This window comes from Salvelinus sp. IW2-2015, linkage group LG28 (assembly GCF_002910315.2).
Source record: "Salvelinus sp. IW2-2015 linkage group LG28, ASM291031v2, whole genome shotgun sequence".
In the NCBI taxonomy this organism is placed as follows: Eukaryota; Metazoa; Chordata; class Actinopteri; order Salmoniformes; family Salmonidae; genus Salvelinus; species Salvelinus sp. IW2-2015.
Genome location: NC_036868.1, coordinates 28585652 through 28598629, shown reverse-complemented (window position 1 = coordinate 28598629; position 12978 = coordinate 28585652). Strand labels below are relative to the sequence as shown.

General features: G+C 45.9%; 1 protein-coding gene across 1 annotated transcript in view; it reads right to left on the bottom strand.

Moving 5' to 3' along the window:
- LOC139023191 (fibronectin type III domain-containing protein 1-like) overlaps window positions 1–12978 on the bottom strand; it is a 27225-nt gene that overhangs the window by 12727 nt on the left and 1520 nt on the right. Inside the window, exons 2-3 of the mRNA XM_070435731.1 lie at window positions 4281–4562; window positions 4027–4125 (exon numbers count right to left, since the gene is read on the bottom strand). Coding sequence (XP_070291832.1) covers window positions 4027–4125; window positions 4281–4539 — 358 coding nt within the window. The 5' untranslated portion in view covers window positions 4540–4562. The remainder of the gene's footprint in view (window positions 1–4026; window positions 4126–4280; window positions 4563–12978) is intronic.

Sequence of the window (12978 nt, the reverse complement as noted above, 5' to 3'; positions counted from 1 at the left end):
GCTGCACAGTATTGTCTCTTATCGATGGCGGTTATGATGTCGTTTAGGACCTTGAGCGTGGCTGAGGTGCACCCATGACCAGCTCGGAAATCAGATTGCATAGCGGAGAAGGTACGGTGTGATTCGAAATGGTTGGTATGTGTTTGTTAACTTGGCTTTCGAAGACCTTAGAAAGGCAGGGTAGGATAGATATATGTCTGTAGCAGTTTGGGTCTAGAGTGTCTCCCCCTTTGAAGAGGCAGCTTTCCAATCTTTGGGGATCTCAGACGATACGAAAGAGAGGTTGAACAAGCTAGTAATAGGGGTTGCAACAATTTCGGCGGGTCATTTTAGAAAGAGAGGGTCCAGATTGTCTAGCCCAGCGGATTTGTAGGGGTCCAGATTTTGCAGCTCTTTCAGAACATCAGCTATCTGGATTTGGGTGAAGGAGAAATGGGGGAGGCTTGGGCAAGTTGCAGTGAGGGGTGCAGGGCTGTTGACCGGGGTAGGGGTAGCAAGGTGGAAAGCATGGCCAGCCCTAGAAAATTATTGCGGATTTATGGGTGGTGACAGTGTTTCTTAGCCTCAGTGCAGTGGGCAGCTGGGAGGAGGTGCTCTTATTCTCCATGGACTTTACAGTGTCCCAGAACTTTTTGACGTTAGTGCTACGTGATGAAAATTTCTGTTTGAAAAAGCTAGCCTTTGCTTTCCTAACTGGCTGTGTATATTGGTTCCTAACTTCCCTGAAAAGTTGCATATCACAGGGGCTATTCAATGCTAATGCAGTACGCCACGGGATGTTTTTGTGCTGGTCAAGGGCAGTCAGGTCTGGACTGAACCAAGAGCTATATCTCTGACTAACTGCTTGCCTGCCTGCCAGTCTGTCTGTCTGTGTCTGTGTCTGTGTCTGTTTGTCTGTCTTTCTTTCTGTCTGTGTCTGTATGTCTGTCTGTGTCTGCCTGTCTCTTTCTCTGTCTGTCTGTCTGATTACAAGAAGTCACTTTATTAGGGGTCATAAGGGCAGTTTCGAAGGGTTAAAAAGGAATAATCTTCACAAATGTTACATATTTCTGACAGGGGGACCGTCGTGACCCGGCATAGGAAATTTGAAGTCCATTGGACGAAATGGTTTTATAGTTCAAGAAGCTAAGAGCCTTGTTATGCATTCTTGAAGGAATTCTGAAGGGGCTATTGGTCTTTTTTTTTTACTTGAAACTCTCTGTGTCTTTCTTTCTTTCTTCCTGCCTTTTCTGCCTGCCTGCCTGCCTGTCTGTCTGTCTGGTCTGTCTGTCTGTCTGTCTGTCTGTCTGTCTGTCTGTCTGTTCTGTCTGTCAAACTGCCTGTCTGTCTGTCTGCTTGCCTCGTTCTGCTTGCCTGTCTGCCTGTCTGTGTGTCTGTCTGTCTGCCTGTCTGTGGGGAGAGATGGAGGGAGAGGAGAGAGAGGGAGTGGAGAGAGAGAGTCAACAGACAGACAGACAGAGGTGGGAAAGAGGAGGGAGAGAGACAGATGAGAGGAAGGGGAGGCAGGAAGAAGGAGGGAGAGATAAGGAGGGGAGAGGGAGAGAAGAAGAGGGGGAGAGTGATGGAAGAGGTGAGAGAGGGTGAGAGGAGGTGAAAGGGGAAAGGAGAGAGAAGAAAATGAGGAGGGATTAAAAGGCGAGTAGAGAGTGAGAGATGACCAGACATGAGTAAAATGAGAAAAACGTCAACCTTTTTACACTCATCTTTTCACATTGACTGCAATGTATTGAGAAAAACATCAACCCTGTGCCACAATCTTTCCCCATTGACTGCAATGTACTGAAAAAAAAGTAAGCTAGTGACATTTTACATTTTTACCAAAACGTGTTAGGATGTTTCCTATTGATACAGTGCCTTCTGACTTTTTCCACATTTTGTTAGGTTACAAGCCTTATCTCTAAAATGTATTAAATTGTTTCCCCCCTCATCAATCTACAGACAATACCCCATAATGACCAAAGCATAAAACAGGTTTTAGAAATGTTTGCTAAATTATTAAAAATTAAAAACTGAAATACTTACATTTTACATCAGTATTCAAACCCTTTACTCAGTACTTTGTTGAAGAACCTTTGGCAGTGATTACAGCCTTCAAGTCTTCTTGGGTATGACGCTACAAGCTTGGCACACCTGTATTTTGGGAGTTTCTCCCATTCTTCTCTGCAGATCCTCTCAAGCTCTGTCTGGATGGAAGGGGAGTGTTGCTGCACAGCTCTCTCCAGAGATGTTAGATCGGGTTCAAGTCCGGGCTCTGGCTGGGCCACTCAAGAACATTCACTTGTCCCAAAGCCACTCCTGCATTGTCCTGGCTGTGTGCTTAGAGTCGTTGTCTTTTTGGAAGGTGAACATTCGCCCCAGTCTTAGGTCCATCAAGGATCTCTCTGTACTTTGCTCCGTTCATCTTTGCCTGAATCCTGACTAAACTCCCAGTCTCTACCGATGAAAAACATCCCCACAGCATGATTCTGCCATCACCATGCTTCACCGTAGGGATGGTGCCAGGTTTCCTCCAGATGTGATGCTTGGCATTCAGGCCAAAMAGTTCAATCTTGGTTTCATCAGACCAGATAATCTTGTTTCTCATGGTCTGAGAGTCTTTAGGTGCCTTTTGGCAAACTCCAAGCAAGCTGTCATGTGCCTTTTACTGAGGAGTGGCTTCAGTCTTGCCACTCTACCATAAAGGCCTGATTGGTGGAGTGCTGCAGAGATGGTTGTCCTTCTGGAAGGTTCTTCCATCTCCACAGAGGAACTCCAGAGCACTGTCACATTGACCATCGGGTTCTTGATCACCTCACTGACCAAGGCCCTTCTCCCCCGATTGCTCATTTTGGCCTGGCGTTCAGCTCTAGGAAGAGTCTTGGTGGTTCCAAACTTCTTCTATTTAAGAATGATGGAGGCTACTGTGTTCTTGGGGACCTTCAATGCTGCAGAAATGTGTTGGTACCCTTCCCCAGATCTGTSCCTCGACAGAATGCTGTCTCTGAGCTCTATGGACAATTAATTRGACCTCATGGCTTGGTTTTTGCTGTGGGACCTTACTGTATATAGACAGGTGTGTGTCTTTCCAAATCATGTCCAATCAATTGAAATTACTTCAGGTGGACTCCAATCAAGTTGTAGAAACATCTCAAGGATGATCCGTGGAAACAGGATGCAGCTGAGAAATTTCGAGTGTCATAGCAAAGGGTCTGAATATTTATGTAAATAACGTATTTCTGTTTTCCATTTTTTTATACATTTGCTAACATTTCTACAAACCTGTTTTTGCTATGTCATTATGSGTTTTTGTGTATAGACTGCTGAGGATATTTATTTATTTAATCCACTTATAATAAGGCTGTAATGTAACAACCCTTTGAAAAACTCAAGGGGTCTGAATACTTTCCGAAGGCACTCTATCATATTGAGAATTGACCAAAAAATATGTAGTCTGTTTTTACATTGCTACTGTATATTCTCAGCCAGTTGAGCGGTTGAAATGGTTTAAAACTCTAAAACGTGTGGCTCGAGTGTTGTCTGAAGATGAGTTCCTCGCAACTGGACATAGTTATGCTGTAACGGCTTTCGTTGGTGGAAGGACAGGAGGACCAAAATGCAGCGTGGTACGTATTCATAATATAATTTAATCGAGAATGAATACAAAATACAAAAGAACAAGAGAATATATGAAAACTGAAACAGTACCGTATGGTGCAAACACTAACACAGGAAACAATCACCCACAAAACACAATAGAAAACAGGCTACCTAAATGTGGCTCCCAATCAGAGACAACGACTGACACCTGCCTCTGATTGAGAACCATACTAGGCCAAACACATAGAAATATAAATACAGAACAAAACATAGAAAAACAACATAGAATGCCCACCCCAACTCACGCCCCGACCAAACTAAAATAAAGACATAAAAAAGGAACCAAGGTCAGAACGTGACATATGCGTGATTTTAATGGCTTCTAAGGATGTTATAAAGGCTCGTAAATATAAGCTCATAAGGTGGTCATAAGGTGGTAATAAGGCCTACCTGGGGGAGTTTTTTTGGTGAGGGTGGCCCTGTTGCTTGGCACGCTCCGCCCCGTGGCTCTCTGTGCCTGCAGTGATACCACATAGATGGACTCAGACGCTACGAATAGAGGGACATACCAGACACATAGGCCAGCGTTTACACACTAGGACACATTATGGATGGACACACTACACACACTCTACATACTGTTCACACAAGAATATTCTAAATGAGGAGCAAACCCGGTGTGAGAGAGATCCAGGCGCTCTTACCTAGTTTGGGGTTGTGTCTGTTTCTCTGGTCAGCCTGTGGCTGGGTGTGGTGGTGGTGGTGTTGGGACCTCTGGTCCAGCAGGGGTGTCCCTGCCCTGGCCCTATCTGGCTGACGAGGGCCGGAGGATGATTGGGGGGGTCTCTGGATCCGCTGCCCCCTGGAGGAGGTCAGGCCTGACGGGTGCACCGCCCCATCAACCACTGATCCTCTTCCTGTTCTCACAGGGATCCTGACAGGGGAGTTAGCCCTGGGCCACATGTCTGGAGTAGGAGATGGACGAGCTGGAAGWGAGAGAAAAATACAGCATGGTTCACCTGACCCTGATAAGACCATAAGGTACAGTATCTCAGGTTGACATGCTGAGATAACTGTGTGAGGGCCAGTACCAAGTCTTAAGAAAATATATTATCACTTCTATGAGTTTTCCATCTCATAATTATGTTTTGAAATGTTTCAAATTAAATGGAGAACTCAGGGAAACTCCCCAGATGTCCTACTTTGCCAAAAGCCTTTCCTCTCCAATAATCTAAACAAGTTAAAGTCTCTGAGACACTATAATCATGGGAGATGTCACAACGTGGACACAGACAGGGACCAGGGACCACGTAGTCCCCCAATGCTCCCACTTCCTGCTTCTTACTTCCTGGTGTAATCACATGATGTCTGTCTCCAGCCTGGACAGCCATCTCCGACAGACAGGCAGACAATCCCCCCATCCGTCTTCACCTCCCCTCCCTTGCTTTGCTGGCTTGCCGAGTGATAGCACGGACAACATAATGAAAAACATTTCCCTGCCTTCTCCTCATCTCTCATCCCTCTGTCTCTCATAATCATTATCAGATGAAAGGCTCTCTGTCTTCTTTCCCTCAGCGTAAATGTATTCCTATGCAGCAGTGGTTAATACAGTCCTGACAAGTCAGACAGAGTAGATGTGGGCATAAGATAGGGTCAGACAGGGTTAGTCAGTGGACTTGCATGAATTATTACCTGCTGGATCAGTGAGGGAGAGATGAGAAGAGGAGAAGTGAATCAAATAAGAGGTAATAGGAGTTGGGATTAAAGGAGGATAGGACAAGAGGTCCTGACACGACAAAGTCTGTATGTCAGAGGGTTTGCTGACCTGGAGAGATCTCTCTCATTCTCTCTCTTKTTCTCTCTCCTTTKTCTCCTAGCCCTCCCTGCTCTATTCACCTTTCCACTCTCTTTTCCTCCTTGGCCCTGGCAGCACAGCTAAGTGGAGCTCTGTCTGGCACTATGCAAGTTTACTARACACAAAAAAAGATCTTTGGATCTGATTAATTCCATTTTTGTGAGTAGTTACAGCTAATGAAAACATATTATTTTTACATGAAAATATTAATACAGATCTACTTAATTAAATMGTGTTATTGAAACACAACTTAATTGAGAAATAACCATTAGAAATTGACAAGATGTATRCAGGTAATCATGTTTCAAATCAATTAGAACAAGTTCCTCCCAAATTAAACAAMTGTGTCAATTCTAGRTCTTTGAGTTGCATTCYTCCTAACTACTAAATAAAAAAGCACTTCTTTACATTCAAACGTTTTATTTCCAATTTACAATGGTATAGTGGCCATTTCAGTAGGGCACTTTGTGTTCCCATCTGTTTCTTGTTCATCCGCCAGCTAAACAACTGTCACACCAGCCTTCGCTCAGGAGTTCAGCATCGCCGGCCTTCTAGCTGCTACCGAACCTGCTGCTGGCAAACGCCCTTCACTCATCAACTCCGGACTTGTCTCGTCCTCATTACGCACACCTGGTTCCAATCCCCACTCTATCACTGTATAAAACTCCCTCTGTCATTTGTCTTTGTCGGTCCTGAGTACTTTATTATTTAGCACTTTGGGTTTCGTCCCACTTTTATATATTAGTGCTTTCATAAACTCAGTAGTTCTAAACCTGCGACTGCTTCCTTCCTACTCCTCTCTACCCTTGTGACAGAATGACCGACCCAACAGAACAGAAAGCAGCAGGACATCCCAACCTCTCCGCTATAGGAGCGAAGCTCCTATACCACGACTCGTGCCTGGAGCACCTCGGGACTGCCATGGACTAGGTGCTCCGGACCATAAGCCAGCTGCAGGCCTGCATCGCCCCGGTCGATCCAGCCACCCCACCACCATCTACATAACCTGGTCTGATCAGCAACGTCCTCCTACCCCTCCCAGAGTGGTTTGACGGCACCCCAGCTCACTGTAGGGGGTTTCTCCTGCAGTGTGACTTCCACTTTTCCCGTCATGCCGGGACAGCCCCGGAGAGGGCCAAGGTGGCCTTGGTGATCTCGATGCTGACAGGCAGGGCTCTGGAGTGGGTGCACGTTGTCTGGGAGAGGGACGGTCCAGAAGTGCAGTCATATGAGCGCTTCACTCAACTCTTCCGTGACGTTTTTGACCACCCTACAGAGGGCCGAGAGGGAGGTGAGCATCTCCTCCTTCTACGCCAGGGGTCCAGGACAGCGTCTGAGTACACTCTGGATTTCCGGACGGTGGCTGCGTCCACTGGCTGGAACGACCAGACCCTGTTGACGGTTTTTCACAGRGGGRTACAGGCAGACATCCAGACCGAGCTGGCTCGTCGCGATGAGGACCTCATGCTGGATCAGCTCATCGCCATTGCCATCRGCCTGGATAATCTCCTGCGTGCCCGTCAGCGCCCATCCCYGGGATTCGGGTCTCTCCCAGGAACCTCCAGCGAGCCAATGGAGGTGGGCACYACGCACCTTCCCCCAGAGGAACGTCAACGCKACCGTCAACAGGGTCTCTGCTCCTACTGTMGGGAGTCGGACCACCCCTGGAACACCTGTCCTAYAAAAAMAACCAGACGAGGAAGCGACAGGCCGAGGAACGCTCCTACACCTTCCCAAGTAGGCGTGGATGTGGCTTGCTCCTCTCTGTCCCCCCAGCCCGTCCTCCTTCCTGACACTTTCCCGGACTAACCTGGCCCTCCACTGAGTCTTGCCCTAGTGGACTCTGGGTTCTGCAGGAAATTTCCTAGACCGGTCCGTGGCCTCATTCTTACGCATTCCTCTTGTCCTCTTGTCCCTCCTCAACCCCCTAACCCATGCCCTAAACAACCGTCCCCTAGGAACAGGACTGGTGTGCCAGACCACGATTCCCATTTCCATAACAGTTGCTCACAACCACCATGAACGCATCACTTTTCTCATCTTAGACTCTCCTGCACACCCCGTTGTTTTAGGTTTCCCCTTGTTACAGTTGCATAACCCCAGGATATGGGGGATCGTGGGGGATTGTGAGTTGCTGGCCGTCAAGAAGACGCTGAATACATGGCYGCACTGTCTGGAGGGTGCTCAACACCCATTCCTTGTTTGGACGGACCACCGGAACCTCGAGTATATTCGAGCAGCGGCTGAACCCGTYTCAGGCCAGGTGGGCCCTATTCTTCGCCAGGTTTGACTTTACCCTCTCCTACCGGCCAGAATCTAAGAACATCAAGGCAGATGCGTTGTCCCGGGTGCATGACACAGAGGATCGGAGGGAGAAAGTGACACCTATTATTCCTCTGTCTTGCATTGTGGCTCACCTGCCCACTGTCCTGAAGGGCGTACCTACATYCCCTGTGATATGCMGGACCGTCTCCTCSCCTGGGCACACACAYTACCTGTGTCGMGGCACCCAGGTATAGCCCGTACTATCSACTGTCTGGTGGCCCACCTTGGRCCAGGACATCCGGGTTTACGTATCTYCCTGCTCCACCTACGCACAAAGCAAGACACCGAGACACCTCCACCTATGGCAAACTCCACATGCTGCRGGTTCCACAACGACCCTGGTCCCATCTGGACTTTGTTACAGACCTTCCCCCCTCTGAGGGGCACACCACCATCCTTGTRGTTTTGGACCMGTTCTCCAAAGCCTGTCGTTTGATTCCTTACAGACTCCCTCTGCCTACCCAAGGACGTCAGAGGACAAAAATCAGTTAATCACCTAACTGAGGAACTAAATTTAAACTTGCGCAATACCCTAGATGCAGTTGCACCCCTAAAAACTAAAAACAMTTGTCAGAAGAAACTAGCTCKCTGGTATACAGAAAATACTCGAGCTCTGAAGCAAGCTTCCAGAAAATTGGAARGGAAATGGCGRCACACCAAACTGGAAGTCTTCCGACTAGCTTGGAAAGACAGTACCGTGCAGTATCGAAGAGCCCTCACTGCTGGAAAATAAGAACAATCCGAAATGTATTTTTGATACTGTCGCAAAGCTAACTAAAAAGCAGCATTCCCCAAGAGAGGATGGCTTTCACTTCAGCAGTAATAAATTCATGAACAGCTTTGAGGAAATGATCATGATCATTAGAAAGGAAATTATGGACTCCTCTTTAAACCTGCGTATTCCTACAAAGCTCAGTTGTCCTGAGTCTGCACAACTCTGCCAGGACCTAGGATCAAGGCAGACACTCAAGTGTTTGAGTACTATATCTCTTGACACAATGATGAAAATAATCATGGCATCTAACCTTCAAGCTGCATACTGGACCCTATTCCAACTAAACTACTGAAAGAGCTGCTTCCTGTGCTTGCCCTCCTATGTTGAACATAATAAACGGCTCTCTATCCACCAGGTGTGTACCAAACTCACTAAAAGTGCAGTAATAAAAGCCTCTCTTGAAAAAGCCAAAACTTGACCCAGAAAATATATAAAAACTATCGGCCTATATCGAATCTCCCATTCCTCTCAAAATTTTGGAAAAGCTGTTGCGCTGCAACTCACTGCCTTCTGTCAGGACCCGGTGCGAGAAACAGTCACTAATAATCGTCAGAACCCAGAAGATGAGGCAGACACAGCAGTACTAGGATGGTGGTTGAATTAAAGAACAAAAAGCTTCAGGCAAAGAAACTAAATCCACAATGTCCAAAAATAAAGCCAAAAGGCACAAAATGGAAATCCTCCAAAATACAAAAGAAACTCCACAAAGTGGTAAAAAACAGCAGGGAAAAACAAACCTCAAAGACTACTCAAATAATACACAAGAACTAAACCAGAGAACCTCTGAAAATCCAACAAGAGAAAATCAGAATAAAACAAGGCTTGGGCTGGGGCTGGGTGCTAACTTACAAACACTGAGCAAGGAACTAAGGAACACACAGGGTTTAAATACTAACAAGGAATGACTTACAGGTGCAAACAATAATTAGGGCAAGAAAAACAAAAAGGTACAAAAAAGGTGCCAATGGGGACATCTAGTGACCAAACCCGAACAGTCTTGCCAAAACCTGACAACTTCCTGAAGACAAACAATGTATACAAAATGCTTCAGTCTGGTTTTAGACCCCATCATTGCACTGAGACTGCACTTGTGAAGGTGGTAAATTACCTTTTAATGGCGTCAGATCGAGGCTCTGCATCTGTCCTCGTGCTCCTAGACCTTAGTGCTGCTTTTGATACCATCGATCACCACATTCTTTTGGAGAGATTGGAAACCCAAATTGGTCTACACGGACAAGTTCTGGCCTAGTTTAGATCTTATCTGTCGGACAGATATCAGTTGTCTCCTTGAATGGTTTGTCCTCTGACAAATCAACTGTAAATGTCGGTGTTCCTCAAGGTTCCGTTTTGAGACCACTATTGTTTTCACTATACAGTGAGGGAAAAAAGTATTTGATCCCCTGCTGATTTTGTACGTTTGCCCACTGACAAAGAAATTATCAGTCTATAATTTTAATGGTAGGTTTATTTGAACAGTGAGAGACAGATAACAACAAAAATATCCAGAAAAATGCATGTCAAAATGTTATTAAATTGATTTCATTTTAATGAGGAAATAAGTATTTGACCCTTCTCAATCAAAAAGATTTCTGGCTCCCAGGTGTCTTTCATACAGGTAACGAACGGAGATTAGGAGCACACTCTTAAAGGGAGTGCTCCTAATCTCAGTTTCTTACCTGTATAAAAGATACCTGTCCACAGAAGCAATCAATCAATCAGATTCCAAACTCTCCACCATGGCCAAGACCAAAGAGCTCTCCAAGGATGTCAGGGACAAGATTGTAGACCTACACAAGGCTGGAATGGCTACAAGACCATCGCCAAGCAGCTTGGTGAGAAGGTGACAACAGTTTTCTGATTATTCGCAAATGGAAGAAACACAAAAGAACTGTTAATCTCCTCAGCCTGGGGCTCCAGCAAGATCTCACCTCGTGGAGTTGCAATGATCATGAGAACGGTGAGGAATCAGCCCAGAACTACACAGAGGATCTTGTCAATGATCTCAAGGCAGCTGGGACCATAGTCATCAAGAAAACAATTGGTAACACACTATGCCGTGAAGGACTGAAATCCTGCAGCGCCCGCAAAGTCCCCCTGCTCAAGAAAGCACATATACATGCCCGTCTGAAGTTTGCCAATGAACATCTGAATGATTCAGAGGACAACTGGGTGAACGTGTTGTGGTCAGATGAGACCAAAATGGAGTTCTTTGGCATCAAACCAACTTGCCGTGTTTGGAGGAGGAGGAATGCTGCCTATGACCCCAAGAAACCATCCCACCGTCAAACATGGAGGTGGAAACATTATGCTTTGGGGTGTTTTTCTGCTAAAGGGACAGACAACTCACCGCATCAAAGGACGATGGACGGGCCATGTACCGTCAAATCTTGGGTGAAAACCTCCTTCCCTCAGCCAGGGTATTGAAACATGGGTAGTGATGGTATCCAGCATGACAATGACCAAAACACACAGCCAAGGCAACAAAGAGTGGCTCAAGAGAAGCACATTAAGGTCTGGAGTGGCCTAGCCAGTCTCCAGACCTTAATCCCATAGAAAATCTGTGGAGGGAGCTGAAGGTTCGAGTTGCCAACGTCAGCTCGAAACCTTAATGACTTGAAGAAGATCTGCAAAGAGGAGTGGGACAAAATCCCTCCTGAGATGTGTGCAAACCTGGTGGCCAACTACAAGAAACGTCTGACTCTGTGATTGCCAACAAGGGTTTTGCCACCAAGTACTAAGTCATGTTTTGCAGAGGGGTCAAATACTATTTCCCTCATTAAAATGCAAATCAATTCATAACATTTTTGACATGCGTTTTTTCTGGATTTTTTTGTTGATATTCTGTCTCCACTGTTCAAATAAACCTACCATTAAAATTACAGACTGATCATTTCTTTGTCAGTGGGCAAACGAACAAAATCAGCAGGGGATCAAATACTTTTTTCCCTCACTGTATATTTTACCTCTTGGGGATGTCATTCGAAAACAAATGTTAACTTTCACTCGACAACCACTGTGATTATTATTATTTGACCATGGCTGGTACATTTATGATACATGATTGAACATCTTGGCCATGTTCTGCTATAATCTCCACCCGGCACAGCCAGAAGAGGACTGGCCACCCCTCATAACCTGGTTCCTCTCTAGGTTTCTTTCTAGGTTTGGMRCTTTCTAGGGAGTTTTTCCTAGCCACCYTGCTTCTACACCTGCATTGCTTGCTGTTTGGGGTTTTAGGCTGGATTTCTGTACAGCACTTTGAGATATCAGCTGATGTAAGAAGGGCTATATAAATACATTTSATTTGATTTGATTCCTCTGCTAGGTCTCCCTCCGGCCATGCAYACAATGGAGGCTCTCTTCTCTRARGTCTTCRAGCACTACGGGATCCCGGCGGACATTGTGTCTGACCGTGGTCCTCAGTTCACCTCCTGTGTCTGGAAGGCCTTCATGYAACGACMGGGGGTCACGGTCAGCCTCACRTCTGGGTACCYTCCCCAATCAAATAGGCAAGTGGAAAGAGTAAATCKGGAACTGGGTAGGTACCTTCGTAGATACTGTCAGGATCGGCCAGGGGAGTGGGCTGCYTTTCTGCCTTGGGCAGAAAARACACAAAACTCCCTCCATCACWCCTCKACTAACCTCACACTCTTTCAGTGTGTTCTAGGCTAATCTGGTGCACATCAAGTTCCAGCAAMTAAGTKAATTCTACAAGAGACAAATACATTTAAGTGATAATGCCCTCGAAGTTGGTGTTTGYAGGARATGTTGGCACCGTTGTTGTTAGGCCCGAAAAGAAGTCGAAGGCCYGAATCCGTACCAATATATCCTTCAAARACCGYCTTCGAACACCGGCTTCACTTTTATACAACGSGTTACCAACATATTCAAAAAAWGATTAACATATTTTCATACTATTTCATCCATCCACAAGATATAGTCACGAKACAAATCTAAGGTTGCTACCCAGCCGGCTGATCGTTTCGGTTGCAAGAGATGCGACCCAGGCATTCAGTCTTTATGTTCTGTATCTATGGACGCGAACCAGTCGTTCATTCTAAATGTTCCATTGCCATACTGGCTGGCAGCGTTGTTCTTATCCCTTGCCTGCTAGCTAGCCAACTACGGCTAACTTACAGTCAGGTCAAACAGTGCAGCCAGAATAACAGCAACAGTAGCTGCATTTGCGTTTGTTTTTTAGTGACATTTATTTGGACACATCCATAACAATAAGCTAATGATACGCAATTTCGCCTGGGGTAGACAATTGTGCTCTCTTGAGTAGCTAGCCAACAACACAGCTAACACAATCACTTTGTACATAATCACTAAAGCTGGAAAGACAGCAAACTAGCTGCACTTCGTTTAATTTGACCTGTTTTCTATTGATAGTTATTTGTGTACAGTACCAGTCAAAAGTTTCGACACACCTACTCATTCAAGGGTT